Source organism: Littorina saxatilis, linkage group LG5 (genome assembly GCF_037325665.1).
Source record: "Littorina saxatilis isolate snail1 linkage group LG5, US_GU_Lsax_2.0, whole genome shotgun sequence".
Taxonomy (NCBI): Eukaryota; Metazoa; Mollusca; class Gastropoda; order Littorinimorpha; family Littorinidae; genus Littorina; species Littorina saxatilis.
Genome location: NC_090249.1, coordinates 47757956 through 47776848, shown reverse-complemented (window position 1 = coordinate 47776848; position 18893 = coordinate 47757956). Strand labels below are relative to the sequence as shown.

Sequence of the window (18893 nt, the reverse complement as noted above, 5' to 3'; positions counted from 1 at the left end):
CGAGCAAAATAACGCTATTTACACAAGATATGACTTTTTGTTCACTTGTGTAAATAGCTGGCCTTGTTGACAATGCTCGTCGCGATATAACCTTCGTGGTTGAAAACGACGTTAAACACCAAATAAAGAAAGAAAGTTGACAATGCTATTTACACAAGCACTTGTGCATATAGACTTTAAAGGTTATTCACACACAACTTGTGTAAATAGCGTGTGTACGCTAGGTCAGGCTATTTACACTAGTCAAAAAAGTCATTTTTGTGTGTAAATAGAGTGTTTTTGCGAGGCCGGGCAAGTTACACAAGTTTCATAAGAATCTGCCCAGTAATTGTCTGGGTATCGCTCCACACACACACATTGTATTGCCTCTCAGCCTCCCTCCCCTCACCTACGCGTCCCCCACCACCAACACAACCAAATAGGCCTGAGACGCGACCCAACTGACCCTAGCATGCTCTATATTTTTGCAATTTCTTGTCTTTTGTGTTTTTACCTGCAAAATAACTTCTTTTGTTTTAACTAGGCCGTTAACTGTAAACCAAGTTATTACTATGAATTGTTTTTGACTATTTTTTTCTTTTAGAGAAAAGCTATTGCGTGTCTGTATGTGATAACTTAATGAGTGTTGATAGTACATAATGATGTAGTCCAGGGCTCCACACAGACGTTCGACCTGGAGGGTCAGTGGAACTTTAGAGAGTCTGAAGACGAGGAGGTTCATAATCTTACTTTCGGAAGGCTCATTCCTCGCCGTCAGATGATTCCTGGAGCGTTCAATGCAATGTCCACTTTTATAAGTCAGTTTTCTAAGCCCTTCACAAAAACATTAGGATCATATCTGTTAAGGCCACACACAAAAATATGTTGGTTTAGGGTAACCCTATTTTTTCCCACGACCCTAAAATTTGTATTTCATTCATCAAACCATGTCTCTGATCAAACAAACTAAAATGTTTTGCACATTTTGCGAATCATACCGGCCGAGACTAAGGGAAGCAAACTTTTTTAAAATCGACTAAATTAGAATAAGAAAAAAAAGAAGAAACATAAAATAGCCGACCTACCGACCCTATCTCTTTTGGTCACGTTACCATAAACCAACATATATTTTTGTTTGGCCTATATAATCAACTCCGTACATTTGAGTCGGCACTGATTTGGTTGAACACTCTCTTAAAGGCTGACATTGTCCTATTTAATTACTTCCAGGGCTTTTCCCATCGTTGCGGGGACGTATAAATTAAGCTTCCTGCAAAGTTTTAGCTTTGAAGTCCTTACCAATTACGAGAAATAATTAATTCTTTATTGCTATGTTCTTCAGGACTTGGGCTATTTTTAGACCGTCAACACAGACAGTTCAGCGTCGCCAATCCCCGCGTGAAGGAAATCGCTCACCTTCCACGTGCAAAACGTAGTGATATTGAGTATTGACACGCCAGATTAGCGCGGTAGCGTATTGTGCTAAGCAGGACGCGAACACCTGCATTCAGAACCTGAATGTGTCTTTGAACCACACCGATCACACTGGACTGCTGGATTTTGACTGCGATGTTGACTGTAAGATGGAGATGAATCATGATTTGCTGGACAGTGTCGCTGATTCTGTCGATTGTATGAGTGCTTCGCAGCAAAAACTTTCTCGTCAGCAGCAATTGCTGATGCTTGCTGTTCAGACAGCTCTTTTGCAGAAGCTAGTTCAATCACAGGCGGAAGGTATCGTTCACTGGACCACTACTTTCATAGTCTTTCTGTGATAGTAGTGGTCCAGTGGACGATACCTTCCGCCTGTGGTCAGGGTTCACCCGTTCCCAGGCGTGTCCTACCCAGTTGATGACGTCTTGTCTCGTCGGCTGCGTGAGGTTACCAGCGACAGCTGGGGGCCTGGGCTGCGTCATCCACTCCACCCAACAGTCTCGAACGCCATCCTTAAAAGATTTGGCGATGCCAACGTCGATTCGCTGGGCAAGCGCAGTGCAGCCGCCAGGGACAAAGACGAGGTCCACGTTACGCTCAGTCAAAGCAGCCCTCACCTCGGCTGTCCTGTGTGCAGTCATAGACCTATATTAGGTCCCTGGTGCAGTGTAGCTATCCAGAACAAGGAGGCGACGAGTGTCGGAGGGACCCAGGATCCGATCCGCTGTATCCAGGACAGGAGAGCCTCTCTGGTCATCCAGCCGTTTCTTGTCGCACTTACACGTACATTGTCTGGCAGTTGCAGTCTCACTCGTTGTGGGATCTCTCCAGTTCGTTCCTTCAGGAGCACAAGGGCCGGGAACTTTGTTCCGTCGGCAGCAATGAATAGGGCAACAGTGAAGACACGTTTCTCAGCTCTTAATTGTTGTCTTCGTTCTCACATGTTTCTCACCCTTCCTGTTGTGAGTTCGGCCTGGTACCATGTCAAACCTGACCATGGTTTGGTCCATGTTTAGAATGTCATTCAAGGGGTACGCGTGACGGTGTCTCTGTCTCGCGATATTCACACGATACTCAAACAGTTGCTCCTCGGAACTTTCTGGCTGGTATTGGTACCTCGCCGAGTGGAGACAGCATGCCTTTGTTTCCAACGCTTCAGCCACATATAGGTGATGCGGCAAATTCGTCTATGTCCAGTCCACCAGCCAGTTCTAAGGCGGCTCTTCTTTGCAAATCTTTGTTGCGGACGACACGCCCTTCCGCCCGCTCTTGATCAAGATATTCTAACACACCTTCATCTACCTCTTCTGATCTGACGTCTCGACCGCCATGTAACTTTCACTTCTTCTTTTTCTTTCCGGCCTGGTAACGTAACAGGGTATCGCGATTCTCTCGCCATTCTCGTGTCCTTTTTCTATCTACCCCAAACTCACTTGCTGTTTGCGACACATTTCCATTGGCGTTATTATCCAAATAGTCAAGAGCTGACAGCTTAAATGCAACGGTGTACGATTTGATCCGCGGCATCTTGTAATCATTGACTTGCAGGCGTTTGGATCCAAGGCGTGCAGACACACGTGCATGATAGGGTTTGCAAGAAAGGGAAATCATTCACAAAACTAGCAGATCAAGTGCGGAATCTTTATTTCCCCTGATTTCAATGGTGTAAAGTGGGGGGTGGGCGCTTACAAGGTAATAATTATACCCTATGCACGGTTTTGGACTAAACGTGGGGGGTGGGCGCTTACTCGATACTGGGCACTTACAAGGTACTTTACGGTACATGCACGTACACACTCAAAAGCACCACTCACACACATGTACAATAAAGAGTGAATTTCAACTTGTAATGAAGTGATTGTTTATTCTTACTTTTTAAATTTTCTTCCCAAAACATCAGATGCAGGCACCTTTAAATGTGATATCCACAGTGCAATAATTTCAACACCATTATATGCTTTTCTCTTTTAATATGTTCCTCATTGAAGATTTCATACACTCTTCAAAATAAAACCCAGAAAATACATGTACGGAAAGCATTGCGAAAAGAAAGACTGTGGTGAAATTATTATAACAATGGTTCAAACACATGATGAGAGGCTGAGAAGAAGCTAAGCATTTTGCATCTCAGATCAAAATAGTAGGACAGCTATAAACAATACAAAATAACTAACATCATGATTGCACACTCAAATGAAATTTGCAGGCACAAATAAATCGATCGTCACACTGTTTTACAGTGATGGGAAAAAATATGACAACTACGTACGTATATTCAGTCACAATTTGCAACTGATCTGTACGTGAACTATTGGCACATGATATGATGTGCATGAACAAATGATCCATGAAGAAGAACAAAGCAATGAATAGCTATCCAAGGTGTTTTGTTTTGTTTTTTTCTCAATGTTGTCTTTTCCTCTTCAGGTGTACAAAAATCAAAACTCAAAGCAACAAAACTAAGTAGTTTATAATGTTCAATACCGGTTTGCACAAAGTAAGATTTTCATGGATGAACATAGCAGATTGAATCTGCTATAAACTGTTTTCAACGTTGTATTTTTTTCTGTAAAAATGGATCTTGTAGTGAAGAGAATCTATGAATCCTTCATCCCGTATGGTTTTTCAATATGACCATTTGTTGTTTTTCATATTTTTCTTTTACTCATTTTTTTCCTCATTTTTCTCTCTCAAAGAAACGAGATCCTCAAGGCTGGAGACTTTATCACAGTTTGTTTTTTCTATCAACCCTGTATGCACATTTCACCAGAATAACAAAACATGTAATACTGGTTTGGCTTCTTTTCTGTACAGTAAATATTTTGGCTGAAAAATTCTGGCCAAAAAGCTCCAAAGTTTTTCACTAAACGCCACGTAATTATCGTTTCTCGAAGTGGACGTCACGCATCTCCCTGTCGCGGAGGTTGGTCTTGGGGTTGAATCGACGGATGAGTGGCTGACGTCTGGCCGCATGGTCAAGATTGGGCAGGTTGATGTCGTCCGAGTATTTAGTGGACATGATGATACTGTCAGGACAGGCAGAGTCACCACAGTTAAAATGTGTAATGATGAGTGCGTGTGCGTGGGTAGGACACAAACGAACTAACGAACAAACGTTATTTTACAAAGGATAAAGGTTTAAGGCACATTGCCTTGTCTAACGAAGCTGTTCTTAAACAAATACTAAACATATAAAATTCACTAAAGAAGCATACAATAGTCTCCTGTCCGCCCAGCGACCTTCCCCTTGACCCTGCTTGTGACCTCGATGTTTTATGCCCCCGCAAGACGTACGGTACTCTCTATAAAGCACCCAAAACCTCAAAGAGAGATAACTGGTGGAAACCTTCCTATTGAAGTCTCCTGTATGACGGCTTACTCAGTGCCAAAACCTCATTTTTCTGGAAAAATTACTTTCACCTGTTATTTACTAATTTTTAGTTTTGGCTCCCTTCCTGACAGATTGCTAGTGCCAAAACTAAAAATTAGTAATTTTCGCATGAAAATTAGTAACTAACAGATTGAAAACAGTAACCGACAGCGTTAATTAGTAATTATCACGTGATAATGGGTAACACCAGGTTTTGACACTGGTAAACCGTCATACTCCTGTCCGCCCAGCCGACCTTCCCCTTGACCCTGCTTATAACCTCGATGTTTTATGCCCCCGCAAGGGGAATGGTACTCTCTAAGCACCCAAAACCTCAGAGAGATAACTGGCGGAAACCTTCCTATTGGAAGGTGAAAAAAATGTATATAAAAATAAAAATGCAAAATGCATTCAGAAGATAAAATGAAATGAAAATAATGCAGAGAAATGTAGAAATCAGGTGGGTGATTGATGGGTTGGAAAGGGGAGGTGGAGTGTGTGTGTGGGTGCGTGCGTGCGTGTGTGTGTGTGTCAAATACCTTTTTCTAAATAATCACTGATCAACCACTGAAAATACAGTCCTTGGTAGATAATGCAAAACATTCAAAACTTGGTAAAAAAACTTTGTGCATCAAAGTGACTCCGAAACAAAAACCAGACCCAAACCAGACCACACCCAAATAAAACAAAACAAAAAACCGTGGCACCCCTGCTGCCAAGACCTAGGCTTGGGTGTACAAAGCCAATCTTGGTGGTACGCAGCCGTGGGATCAGATTGGTTAAAATTGTGATTTGTTGTGATTTCAACCTAGCTATCCTGTCCCGTGGCTGGTTCCCATCCAGTTGGGTTAGACCTAGGTTTGCTTCGTGCACCTCATCCCAGTTGTTCACCACCCCCACTCCATCCCCACCCTCACGTTAGTCACCATGCATTGTTTCAACTTTGTAAGTTAGTTACATTGCCTTCCAGCCAACACAACCCTTTTTTTTTTAAAGAAATTGCTTGAAACCAGCTGATGACAGCACAAGTATTTGTTTGAAACCAGTTGACGTCAGCACAAGAAATTACTTAAAACCAGCTGATTTTAGCACAAGTAATTGCTTGAAACCAGCTGATGTCAGCACAAGAAATTACTTGAAACCAACTGATGTCAGCACAAGTAATTGCATGAAACCAGTTGGAAGAAGCATGCTGAAAGACTTTTTTCTTTTTAATTCCTGGCATTATAACAAAGGGTACTCTTCTCTAGTTTATGTCTCTGCTGTCAGCACAATAAATTTCTTCAAGCCCCCTGATGTCACCACAAGAATTAACTTCTTGAAACCAGCTCGATGCATGTCTGCACAAGTATAATTGCTTGAAACCAACTGATTTCAACAGCACAAGAAACTGCTTAAAACCAGCTGATGCATGTGAGCACAAGTAATTGCTTGAAACCATGCAGCTGATGTTAGCACAAGAAATTTCTTGAAACCAACTGATTTCAACAGCACAAGAAACTGCTTAAAACCAGCTGATGCATGTGAGCACAATTATAAGTAATTGCTTGAAACCATGCAGCTGATGTTAGCACAAGAAATTTCTTGAAACCAACTGATTTCAACAGCACAAGAAACTGCCTGAAACCAGTTGGAAGAAGCATGCATACAGACTCACCTTGATTAGTCGGTCATACTTTCGTTCCACTGCCAATCCACGCTTATCTTTGAAGTGCAATAGAAGTCACACATCAGTTCACGCCAAACAACATGTCACTCAAAAACAACAACACAGCACATCATTAGAAAAACAAGAAGAGCAAACGCTCGATCGAGTCACTTTCGCAGTTCTGAATATTATATGAGGCATCAGATGGACAGGAAGAAATTGCTATTCACAACACAATGAGTCACGTTCACATAAAATTTGAGCCCGGTCACTTTTATAGTTTCCGAGAAAAGCCCAACGTTAAGTTGTGTGTTGCCGAACAGAAAAGGCTAGTTATCTCCCTTGTTTTTCTGATAACGTTCGTAAAAGGCTACAGTTGTAAATACTTTGATGTAAAGAATAATCCTACAAAGTTTCAATCACATCCGATGAACTTTGTCAAAGATATAAAATGTCTAATTTTTCCTTTGACGCTGACCTGTGACCTTGAAAAAGGTCAAAGGTCAACGAAACCATCGTTAAAGTGTAGAGGTCATTGGAGGTCACGACTAAACAAAATATGAGCCCGATCGCTTTGATAGTTTCCGAGAAAAGATATAAAATGTCTAATTTTTCCTTTGACGCTGACCTGTGACCTTGAAAAAGGTCAAAGGTCAACGAAACCATCGTTAAAGTGTAGAGGTCATTGGAGGTCACGACTAAACAAAATATGAGCCCGATCGCTTTGATAGTTTCCGAGAAAAGTCCAACGTTAAGGTGGTGTCTACGGACGGCCGGCCGGCTGGCCGGCCGGCCGGCCGGACAGACTAACACTGACCGATTACATAGAGTCACTTTTTCTCAAGTGACTCAAAAAACCCATCAAAGGTTAGGGCTGGAGTCCCCCTGTCAACTTGACTGTTGAACAGCATGTGAAATACTATATACCATATTTCTAAACACTTCCTTAAAGTACATTGTATTATGTAGATAATACACATACAAAGGTAAATATATCAATGTTCTGCTCCCCCTTCAACCCACCCACCCCCACCTCTCGCTCTCTCTCTCTCTCTCTCTCTCTCTCTCTCTCTCTCTCTCTCTCTCTCTCTCTCTCTCTCTCTCTCTCTCTCTCTCTCTCTCTCTCTCTCTCTCTCTCTCTCTCTCTCTCTCTCTCTCTCTCTCTCTCTCTCTCTCTCTCTCTCTCATCCAAACCTCTGCCTTCTCAATTTTCCTGTCCACTTGTTCTACAGTATATGTACATGTATACTGAGTTCTTTTGTAACTGCAGAACTATTCATCAAATTACTTTGAACATACAGAAGAAGCTCACACTGATATCAGGCAAGAAATGAATAACGAACTTTGCATTTTAATCTGCGACATTAGTGAATGTCAAGCTATTTTGCGATTAGTTTACCAAGAAGAAGATTCCATTCAGTACTGTACGAGTATATGGTAAAGTGACTAACTAGCTACATCTACTATTTACAATCTGCATATATATATAAGTAGCAAAGTATTTTAGCCAAAAGAATGTGAAGCATTGATTACCAGTTTACAGGTAAACTCATATAGGACGACTTCTTTCAGGGAGAAATTTTTTCTAAAAAATCTGAGAAAAAATGCTTGATAGGTTTAAAGACGTAGCTCATTTGGAAGCACGCTGCCTTTATAACCAGTTTGTTTCTTGGAAAACATAAATTTATTCATCATGCAGGGGACAAAAATGGGTAGCGCGATTCTGTCACTGCATGTATATACCAAGGGATAGCAGCCAGAATTTCTGAATCTGAATGGGTAGGTCAAGCAACACTAGCTTTTGCTTATAAAATAAAGGCAGTTCGGCGAGTAATCAGTAATATATAGCTACATGCACTCAAATTAAAATCTGTTCAGTCTACTCAAACTCACTAAATAAAAGATGAATGAAAGTTAATTGCAAACATCTTACTTTCGAAGGAAGTGCAACATAAAGAACACACAAAGGAACATCATAATAGTCAGAAAACACACCGATACTAAACTTCTTTTTTGTGTGAAATATAAGAGATCAAAACTCACCGTGAAAAGGTCAAGATCTTTTTCTTTATATCCACCAAAGATAATAAATCTAACGAGCACAACTACAAAAAAACAGCATGCTTATTGAAGATATAAAATCCTCAACCCATTCTTCAAAAAAGCAAGCATTTAAAGTCAGAATGAAGTGGAAGCCCCCTTTTAAGACCCCCAATTTAAGCCTCTCTCTTTTCCAAATCAGTTTTCTCAGACTTTCTGTTCATAACATCTGTAAATTTAGCCCCATTTTAAGACTCCTTAATTTTCTTAGATTTCTGAAGGTCTTGAAAGGGAGGTTCCACTGTAATCTTCAATTGAAAAGCAGAAACGAAATTAAAACCTACTTTTGCGTATGTCCCCATCCCCATCTATTTCCATTTTGCCTTGCATATATGGCGGCAAAGGCTTCCTAGGCCTGTTCAACATTATTAAAAGACATTAAGTTAAAACACAAAATTAAATCTCACTAAATTCAAATCAAATAAAAGCATCTTGAGTAAAAGAATAAACTAAAAGGACTAAAAACTAAAACCTACTTTTATGTAGGTCACCATCTCCGTCTATCTCCATCTTGTCTTGCTTATATGGTGGAAGTGTTCTGTTAACGCTGTGCGGCATTATCAAAGTAAAAATTAAAGAAATAATTCTCAATTCTTACAAAATCCAATGAAAACAAAGTCATCGCAACACTGATTTGCATATGGTTCCATCCAAACTTTTACAAATCAAGAAAAAAATGTTATCCTAACTCTGAATAACAAAATGGTTGTTCATCGACACTTTTAAAATCTATTTAAAACATTAGCATCGTGCATTTTAATAACAGTAATCATTCTAAAACATAACACTGTTAACTCTATTTTCACCCATTACAATGTGACAGACTGATCACAGAAAAGTGCACACAAAAAATAGTAGAGACAAGCTGAGTACGACAGTTGCATGCACGTGAAATTCCTCTTCTAAAGTGCATGTGGAGTGAAAAATACGAGAGAGAAAAAACAGACCACACACACACAGCAAGTGCCAGAAACCACTCCAAACAAAAAGAGATATCAAGTCAATTTTTTTTTCTTTTGGCTCCAAACTCACAAGACATCCTTTGTGCGGAACTGGTCTTCTGCTGACACCGGCAATTTGAAGAAGTCAACGCTCTTAAGAGTTCCTGTCTTATCCTTGTAGTGTTCTCTGTGCTTGTGCGAGAGCTGTAAAAAAATGTTTCAAAGAATACAAACTGTAAAATTCTGCACACAAAAAATCAACTTGCCGGAGTTGTTCATTCTGAGAAAGAAATCAACATGCATTAACTTACTTCAGAGGATTCAATAAGAATCATCTTTACAACTAAAGAAAACAGATTGACAAAAATTAGCCCAGTTTTGTTGAGGACGACAAACTATGATGACTAAATCAGAAAGGCAAGACAAACAGATGGACACACACAAAATCTACTTGCATCTCAACATAAATGCTATTGTCTTTATAAAGCTATTGTGTGTTTCATCTTCTTAGTTCCTACATGAGTACAGTATTGTTTTGTATTTTTATTTATCGCTCTCATGCACAGTCGCCATAGTTCTTCTGCTCTAGCCTTTAGTTAAAGTATTCTGAATTTTTGTGAATCAAAATAGAAGTACATGACTGTATTGAAAATGTCTGTGTGCCATTCCCATCCACACACATGCATGCACACACACACAAACACAATTAAACACACAAACACCCCCCCACACCCCCCGCACACACACACTGTGACCAGGGTCCCCACTGGTTTTTAGAAACAAAATTCCATGACTTTTCCATGACTTTCCATGAGCCTCAATAACATTTTCCATGACTAGATCCACAGGTCGCCATTTCCGAACACGCAAACTTTTTACGTCTTGTCACTGCCAGTTTTGACACTGGCTTGCTTTGCACTGAATTTGAGTCAGTTTCTACGCAGTGTCTCTTCGACAAGCAAGTCAAGCATTTGCTACGCAGTCAGATTATCGGTAATGTTTGCTGGTCCTGTCATTTCACTAAACTGGACCAGCCATTGTTTGTATCCATCTGCACTTTCGTAAATTTCGTTTCGTAACCGCGTCACTGTGACTTGACGAACTGTCATTTTTTTCACCGCGATACACAGTTCATTGCGAAGATCTTCCTCGGTAATTCGTTCCAATTCCGCATACTTTTTGTTGTCAAGAAACAACTCGAAAGAAAGTTTCAAACTCATCATCCTCCATCTTGCTTGTCGAAGCGCTAAAGTACTTTATCGATGCAAAAACAAAAGCAGAAAACTTCGACGAAACCGACTCAAATGCAGCGCAGACGACACGACAAGATAACGGAAGGAAGTGAGCCTCGCTTTGGCTCAAGTGCCGTTAAAAATACCGTTATTCTCGTATGCAAATACGAACGAGAAGTTGGTCATACGAACAAGCCTTGTGCTGGCGATGCAAATCGCCGCTGGCTGGCAAAGGAGGGGAATGGCTGGGCGACGAAAATCGCCGCTGCATGCTAAAGGTTAATTTTTGTTTTTCTTTCTTATTTTTGTTAAATTCCATGACTTTCCATGGCTTGAATTGAAATTCCATGACTTTCCAGGCCTGGAAAATTAAAAATCAAATTCCATGACTTTCCAGGTTTTCCATGACCTGTACGAACCCTGTGTGACCCATCTTATAATAAAGCCTCGTCACACAAAATTCAGGCCGCCAAATCATCCAAAACTTTCTCACATAATCCACGCTGCGAATCTGCTCTGAGCGATCATGGTCGACGTTGGACAGCTGATACTTGGGCGACAACAGCCAGCGATCTTGGTTGCGGCTGCGGTTGCTGATGACCATATCAGGGTTGTGAGTATAGTATGTGGGGAATTGGCCGCCGTTGCTGTAGTTGGATGCGGAGCTGTTGAGCACAGAGCTGCGGTAGTCCTGGAAATACTTGGATGTGGCATTGCCGTACGTCTCCCCATAGTCGTACTTCATGGTGGGACAGTATCCCCGGTATCTGTTCAACAGTCAATTAATGTTGTAAATACAGTGGAACCCCCCTTTTAAGACATCCAAAAATCTGAGAATATTAGGTCTTAAAAAGGAGGTAGTCTTAAAATGGGGGTAATTTTACAGAGTTTATGAACAGAAAGTTTGAAAAAAACAAGGTCTTAAAAAGGAGGAAGTCTTAAATTGGGGGTTCCACTATACAGTATGCGCAGTATTTGTCAAACAGTCAATTAATGTTGTTAATAACATTAACAGCTTGAAACAAGTCAATACAGGGACATAACAATCAGAATTCATTCTGAAAATGTTTTCAAAGTGAATGTCATGAATATGCTTCGCACAGACAGGGCATGATTTTTATGAACACTAATCGAGTAAGACTTTCTCTTTCTCTCTTCCTAGATCTCTCTCTCTCTCTCTCTTATGCACATATATTAAAGTTAATCAATAATAATCATGTTGGCAATTTGGTAATTCTGTAATATCTTAAACTGAGTTTTCACTAGTTTGGGTGAGGGCTGGATGCAACAACAACAAATTATATGGAATAGCTTATTCTATTACCCTTGGAAAATTTAGATGTATCTTATCTTTGGAGCGACACACGTTTTCTTTTCCCGCTCCCGCTAGCAGGCTGATCGTTAATGACAGACTTTATGCAATAGTCAGCACATAATTATTAGTTTTTTTATAAATCACGCCCAACGTTTGCGATAATAATTCGCTTTCAATCGTACACTCGCCCATCAACACAACTGTTTCTTCTTAATACTGCACCATGTTAGGGATTCAAGTTCTGTCTGTACTTATGATATATACCTACCCTGGCATGAATCGTGGCGGAAAATAAGTCGCATTGTTGGTGGTGATGAGAGTACCCGCCGCGCGTGACATTTTGATTTGTTTCTTGCTGTGTGAACGAAACTGTCGCCAGATACACAAATACTGCCCACCACACGTTGATAGGGAAGCCTGCACCAATTGCACTTCCGCCGTCTCGCGCAACTATATTACTCCGCATAAAAAAATAGTTTTCTTTTATCTAGCGGGTTACACATTCAAACAGCAGTTGAACATGGTAGTTTGGGTATGCCTATAATAATCAAAACTATTTCCTTGAAATTAAGGTTACATTCAAGCGTCCGTTTTATTTTATTTCATTCTTCCGCAATGCTTAGTTACACAAAACACTGAAAAGCATCCGCACAACTACGTTCCCCATGGCTCAGCGGATCATAGGAGCCTCCATCCTGAACTCAGGTCAAAATGAGTTACTTCCCTTTGGGTCTCATGAGCGCGGATAGTGGACCGATCATTATCAGAATGAGGAGCCTCGTGTAAATCGTATTTTTTTCTTTGAGACACAGAGACACGCGCGCGCACGCATGTACGCACACACAAATGACGACACGTACACACACCCACACACACACACCCACACACACACACACATAAAAGTGTGAGTTTAGAGGGAGCGGTTAGCGACCATAATAATAACAAGTCGCGTAAGGCGAAAATACAATATTTAGTCAAGTAGCTGTCGAACTCACAGAATGAAACTGAACGCAATGCCATTTTTCAGCAAGACCGTATACTCGTAGCATCGTCAGTCCACCGCTCATGGCAAAGGCAGTGAAATTGACAAGAAGAGCGGGGTAGTAGTTGCGCTAAGAAGGATAGCACGCTTTTCTTTACCTCTCTTTGTTTTAACTTTCTGAGCGTGTTTTTAATCCAAACATATCATATCTATATGTTTTTGGAATCAGGAACCGACAAGGAATAAGATGAAAGTGTTTTTAAATTGATTTGGACAATTTAATTTTGATAATAATTTTTATATATTTAATTTTCAGAGCTTGTTTTTAATCCGAATATAACATATTTATATGTTTTTGGAATCAGCAAATGATGGAGAATAAGATAAACGTAAATTTGGATCGTTTTATAAATTTTTATTTTTTTTTACAATTTTCAGATTTTTAATGACCAAAGTCATTAATTAATTTTTAAGCCACCAAGCTGAAATGCAATACCGAAGTCCGGGCTTCGTCGAAGATTACTTGACCAAAATTTCAACCAATTTGGTTGAAAAATGAGGGCGTGACAGTGCCGCCTCAACTTTCACGAAAAGCCGGATATGACGTCATCAAAGACATTTATCAAAAAAATGAAAAAAACGTCTGGGGATTTCATACCCAGGAACTCTCATGTCAAATTTCATAAAGATCGGTCCAGTAGTTTAGTCTGAATCGCTCTACACACACACACAGACAGACAGACACACGCACATACACCACGACCCTCGTTTCGATTCCCCCTCGATGTTAAAATATTTAGTCAAAACTTGACTAAATATAATAATGATCATAGACCTCTAAATATAGGTCCCTGTAATGATGTGTGTGTAGAGTAAGTGCCGTAGGAAGTGATAGCTGAGAGTCCCGTAGGAACGGACGCTATAGTGAGCATGTTGGGCAACAGACACCCCCATTAGAATGCAAATCGAGTTCGAAGCATGCCTTTTTTACACACGTGTGTGGAAAAGCATGTAGATGAATATTTTTAATAGAAGCAAGCGTTTGTGTTGACAGACACTGGGTACCGACGCTTCAAAAGTAGGTCACACGGTATGCCCTCGACAGTCTCCAGACATTCGGTGAAAACGTTTACATGGATCAATAAATGCATTTTTGTTACAGGGATATAATTTAAAACAGTTGATCACATAATGTCCTGGATTAATCTACAAGTTTTTCAAAACACTTGATCGATTCATATGTGTGATGACCTACATTAGATTAAAAATAGGTCATAGCTGCCCGGAACCCCATTGTAGCGTTGTGTGGCGTTTGAAAATTAATTTAAAGCGTGCATTTTCAAACAAAAGAGTGGAAAACATGTAGATTGATATATTTCATTAGAGGTAAGCGTATTCATTGACAGACACAGGGACCGACCTTTCAAAAGTAGGTCACACGGTGTGCCCTCGACAGTCTCCAACCATTCTGTCACAGTCACAGGGATCAATAAATGCTTTTTTTGTTGTCACGAGGTAATATCTATAACAGTTAACCAAATAAATTCCGTCAATAGTCTGTGACCTTTTGATTATCTTTGACAAGTTCATCTATCTCATATGACCTATTTTTTGCTGAAATATAGGTCATCACTACCGGGAGCGAAAGACGTTTGCCTCCAAAGAACTATCTTAGAACAAAATATCTACATGTATGCACAGACACAAAACACTTGTATCACTCTAATGAAATATATTAATCTACATGCTTTCCACTCATTTCGTCCTTCACAAGTACAAATGTAAAACCGATTTCAGAAGGTTGTTTAACATCAGATAAGATGGTTAAAGCTAAGCAAAACTTTACATGTACATTTCAAAATCCACATCACATTTTTCTGTGTGTGTGTGTGTGTGTGTGTGTGTGTGTGTATGTGTGTGTGTGTGTGTGTGTGTGTGTGTGTGTGTGTGTGTGTGTGTGTGTGTGTGTGTGAAAATCTATTTCCATAAGCACACAAAAAAGAAAAAATCTCTTTTTATGAGTACATGTATGCAAAACCAGTTTTTTTTAAATCCCGATCAACATCCAACATAAACAAAATCATGAATTAATGTATTTTGTTAGTGTCAAAAAGAATTAAAAAAACACAGTTTTCCAACAAACACTTGAACATAACACTATTTGAATCGTCAGTGTACCAAAGGAATGTTTGTCAACTCACAGAACTTGCAGGTGACGCTAGGATTTGTTACTCTTCCCCACAGTCCCCGCCACAGTTGCAAAGGGCGGTGCACTGAAGACCTGCAGCTCCACATTTGCACCTTGCTTTGCAGCCTTTTTTGCACCCACAGCGAATCAGTTCGTAACAGGAATCTTCAGCCTGGAGCAAAGTGGTCCACAAGGGCTTACACCCCTCTTTTTCTTCTTTGGTCCAACCCCAGTCCTTTGGAGAAAGTAAAGAGGGAGCATTCTGCAGAGATTGCCCCCATACAAACCCTGCTCGGTAGGCAGTGCGGAGAACATGCTGATGCAGAGCATCGGAGGTGGGAGGAATGTTCTCAATGGAACAGCACTTTTGAGAGAACAAGCGTTGCCTTGCTTCATGGACTGTTGACGATGTGCTGTTCTCATACATCAAGACAACAAACTGTTCAATCTTGCTGATGCAATCGCTGAAAGGTTTTCTCATTGCAGCAAGTTCAAGGAAAGCTGAAATTGCTTCTGGAAAAGCTGCCCAAGATGTCCATGCTGTTGTCTTGCCTTTTGACGAGAAAAAGTACACGGTGTCACATCCTGTTAATGCATGAAAAACTGGCAGGTCACTGACATTTCCAGGCGGAAGACTACCAGCAATCTTGTGTGCAGCAATGTGGTGAAAATGCTTTCCCGAACCAAATGATACCCACAGCTCATTGCCATGCCACTTTTCAGCAAAATAAATGGCAAGGACAACAACGTCAGTGTCTGCAGTTCGTATTGCGATTCTTCTGTGTCATTGTGCAATACAGTGTGCAGCATGAAGAAACATGCGTGTGTCCGCTTCTTCTTGATTGCAACTATCAATGGTGGACAGGATAACATCAGGGGGAGAGCAGAGGACTTTTTCTCCACATGTAGCAATGACAACTTTGTCCGTGACCTTCTGGCGGATCAGTTCTCTTGCGAGAAACTGGAACAAAAGATTTGTTCCCATCGTTTCGAAGGAAGCTCATCCAGTTCGATGGAATTGGTGAAGTTGGAGTCACTTTCCGTCGCTGCCCATGGCCACGTTTCCGCCGTGTAGAGGACTTCAAGCTGTCAGGAAGGTAGATATCCCAGACAACATCCACTCTTGACACGTTTTCCAGCTGAGAAAGCACGTATGGTATAAAGACGAAATCTGCCTACTCCTGAAACGTGCGTGATGTCTTTGGAGATAGAAGCTGAACAATGAAAGCACCATCAAGTATCCTGGCATCAACTTCTGCAAATGCATTCTTTGGTCGAGCAGACGTTTTTGTAACGTGTGTGGAGCTTAGTGAGCACGCTAACAGCAGGTCTTCCTTCAGCTCTGGATTTTCAAGACAAGAAGCTTTTTCCAGTCCATGAAGGATATCCTCAGTTCGAAGGTCAGGCACTTCCATGAAGCCTGTATCATCAGTAGTGGGCAGCTCATCATCAAACTTCTCTCCCCTAGGCTCGTAAACCAAAGAAGAATCACAGCCAACCACACATTCAAGGCAGTGGAGAAGGTCCGACTTTTGGCCTGTCCTCATTTCTCCATTCTTGCTGAGTGCCGGGGGTACTGGTTGATTTTCATGGCGGAAAAACTCGGGCAGATTGCCTTTTCTTGTTTGGCAGGCTATGAACAGTCTTGAAAACAGTGAGCAGTCATTGCGCAGCATGGTAACTGCAGTCTTCTGTGGTGTCTTTTTGCAAAGACTTTCAGGTGGTTTCGGTGCAATGGAGATGTTACTGGTGTTGGTCTTTCCATGAGTCTTTATTTTACAAAGTCGTTGTATTGCTGCTGTCCGACTACGATCACACTCTGGACTGCTTTCCCATCACAGTTTTCGACAACAACTTTCGTGTCCATAGCATACAGAACCTCACTGTCGTCTTCAAAAGGATTGCCGACTTCTTTAAAAGCTGCAATACGCTTTTCAACATTCATCTTGAAAGTCTTTTGAAATGCAACATGATTGCTCATGATGTTCCAGCTTAGGAGACGCATGTGAAGGTAGTTGCTGCTCAAAGCTCTGCACAATTCGTGCAATCTCTGGTCCAGCCACCATCCACCTTCGCAGTGCCACTGGATTCGTTGTTAGTCCGATCGCACCTCTATCCCCTTTAGCCAAGGCATTGCACTGCTCATGTGCGTGGTCAAGTGCAATGGAAGAGAATGGCCGCCGAGTTTTGTTGACGACAAATGCACCCAGATAGAAGGCTTGATACACGGATAGAATCCTTGTCAACAGCTGACACATGTCACGCAGATGCACAGAAAGCCACCGCGCATAGTGTATGTGGTCCAGTGCGAAAAACCATGGAATCAGAACCGCCAGTGCTTGGACAAACTCATCAAAGTTTGCAGTCCGAATAGCGTAGACAAGCTGCAGTACGTTCAGTTCAAGCTGCAAAAGCTCTTTTTGTGGTTTCTGTAAAGTGAGAAAGAATTATTAATATTATACACTTGTAACAAAACACTTTCGCCTTAAGAATCTTTGAAAAAAACCATTTACTTTGTGTGTACTTTTCTCGATTTGGGGTAAATATCTTTTTGCTATATTGGAACATATAAAAAAACCTCTTTGTACAGTGTTCCTTACAACATCAATAATAATGATAATACTTATAATGATATTAATACTACTACTACTACTACTACTACTACTACTACTAATAATAATAATAATAATAATAAAAATTATAATGACAGCTTATATAGCGCGAACCACAGTAATCTATGCTCTCCGCGCTGTACATTGTCTTAGATCAGAACAAAAAACTTCAACAACAACCCAAGGAATAGCTTAAAAATTATGAAAAACAAACACTTACAACTGGTCATTTAGATGTAGATTGCTTTCTTACCCCCGAAAAGTTTTTTGTTTGTGTTCAACATGATGCATGTATCTTAGACATTTTGACTCATTTGGCCCGCCATACATTTTGTACCACAGGGCAAGACAATCGACACTGTTACTCATACACAGGCTACAAATGTAAATTAAGAGTACTGTATTGGGTTCATTTTGTTCTAATGAACCTGTGACATTCATATATATTACTGCTGTATGTGTTCTTCGTGTATATGTTTGCAAACATCAGTACGTAATGCGCTAGCAGACGACACACGGTCAAGGTAAAGCTATCGACACGATGATTGAGCAATGAGTGTAGATCTACTTACCGTTTGGGCTTCACCGCTTCACTTTCCCCCAAAATAACCTGCGCAGGTGTTAGTCTGCATTCACAGCATGGTGCCTGGGTGGTAAAGTGGGTGTCCCAGCCAAATTAAAGGACAAATTGTAGTGCCGTCGAACCGGTCGACGGTTTCAAAACAAAGCGCGCCATTGTGCAAAGAAGGGATGTGCCTGTGACGTAATTACAGTCCGCCGACTTGTGTCATTATTTATTTTGGGAAATTTGAAGGCAAAATTGTACGCATTAAAGGCTTGAAAATATCTTGCATCTATTAAAATTCGAAACGAGGGACTCATGAAGCACTAGTTCCAATACAACAACTGTCTCGAACTGTCATAGCAAACTGAAATTCGTCCCCAAATTCACTACTAGGCCGAATCAGTGGAAGTGAGGGTTGGAGGGCGGCGGGGGGGGGGGGGGGGGGGGGGGGGGGGGGGAGGGGGGGGGAGGGAGGTGGTGAGCTTAAAGTGTAACTAAACAGACATTTTGAAGTGTCAGCTTTACTG

The 18893-nt window shown here is 41.0% G+C and overlaps 1 protein-coding gene across 4 annotated transcripts; it reads right to left on the bottom strand.

Annotated features, from left to right (window-relative positions):
* Positions 1 to 3250: 3250 nt before the first annotated feature.
* LOC138967322 (ciliary microtubule inner protein 2C-like) lies at positions 3251 to 12462 on the bottom strand. 4 transcript variants are annotated; one of them, XR_011455915.1, is made up of 7 exons: positions 12288 to 12462; positions 11198 to 11471; positions 9564 to 9676; positions 9008 to 9078; positions 8816 to 8886; positions 6441 to 6487; positions 4347 to 4439 (listed from the first exon to the last, which is right to left on the bottom strand). XR_011455915.1 is itself a non-coding variant. In XM_070339856.1 (6 exons), exons 1-6 carry the CDS (start codon positions 12356 to 12358, stop codon positions 4422 to 4424), a joined length of 594 nt encoding a protein of 197 aa, XP_070195957.1. In that variant the 5' UTR covers positions 12359 to 12462; the 3' UTR covers positions 3251 to 4421. The 4 variants fall into 4 exon arrangements, 3 of the variants coding, with proteins under 3 accessions (XP_070195957.1, XP_070195956.1, XP_070195955.1); XM_070339856.1 differs by lacking the exon at positions 9008 to 9078 and having other exon boundaries at positions 3251 to 4439; XM_070339855.1 differs by lacking the exon at positions 8816 to 8886 and having other exon boundaries at positions 3251 to 4439; positions 12288 to 12461.
* Between the last annotated feature and the right edge of the window lie 6431 nt (positions 12463 to 18893).

Coding starts and splice junctions, on each gene's coding strand:
- LOC138967322 (XM_070339854.1), bottom strand. CDS start 12,358: ATGTCACGCGCGGCGGGTACTCTCATCACCACCAACAATGCGACTTAT. Junction 9,677..11,197: donor AGATTCGCAGCGTGGATTAT/GTGAGAAAGTTT, acceptor ATTTTTTTACAG/CTCTCGCACAAGCACAGAGA. Junction 4,440..9,563: donor TTCCGCACAAAGGATGTCTT/GTGAGTTTGGAG, acceptor CTGTCCTGACAG/TATCATCATGTCCACTAAAT.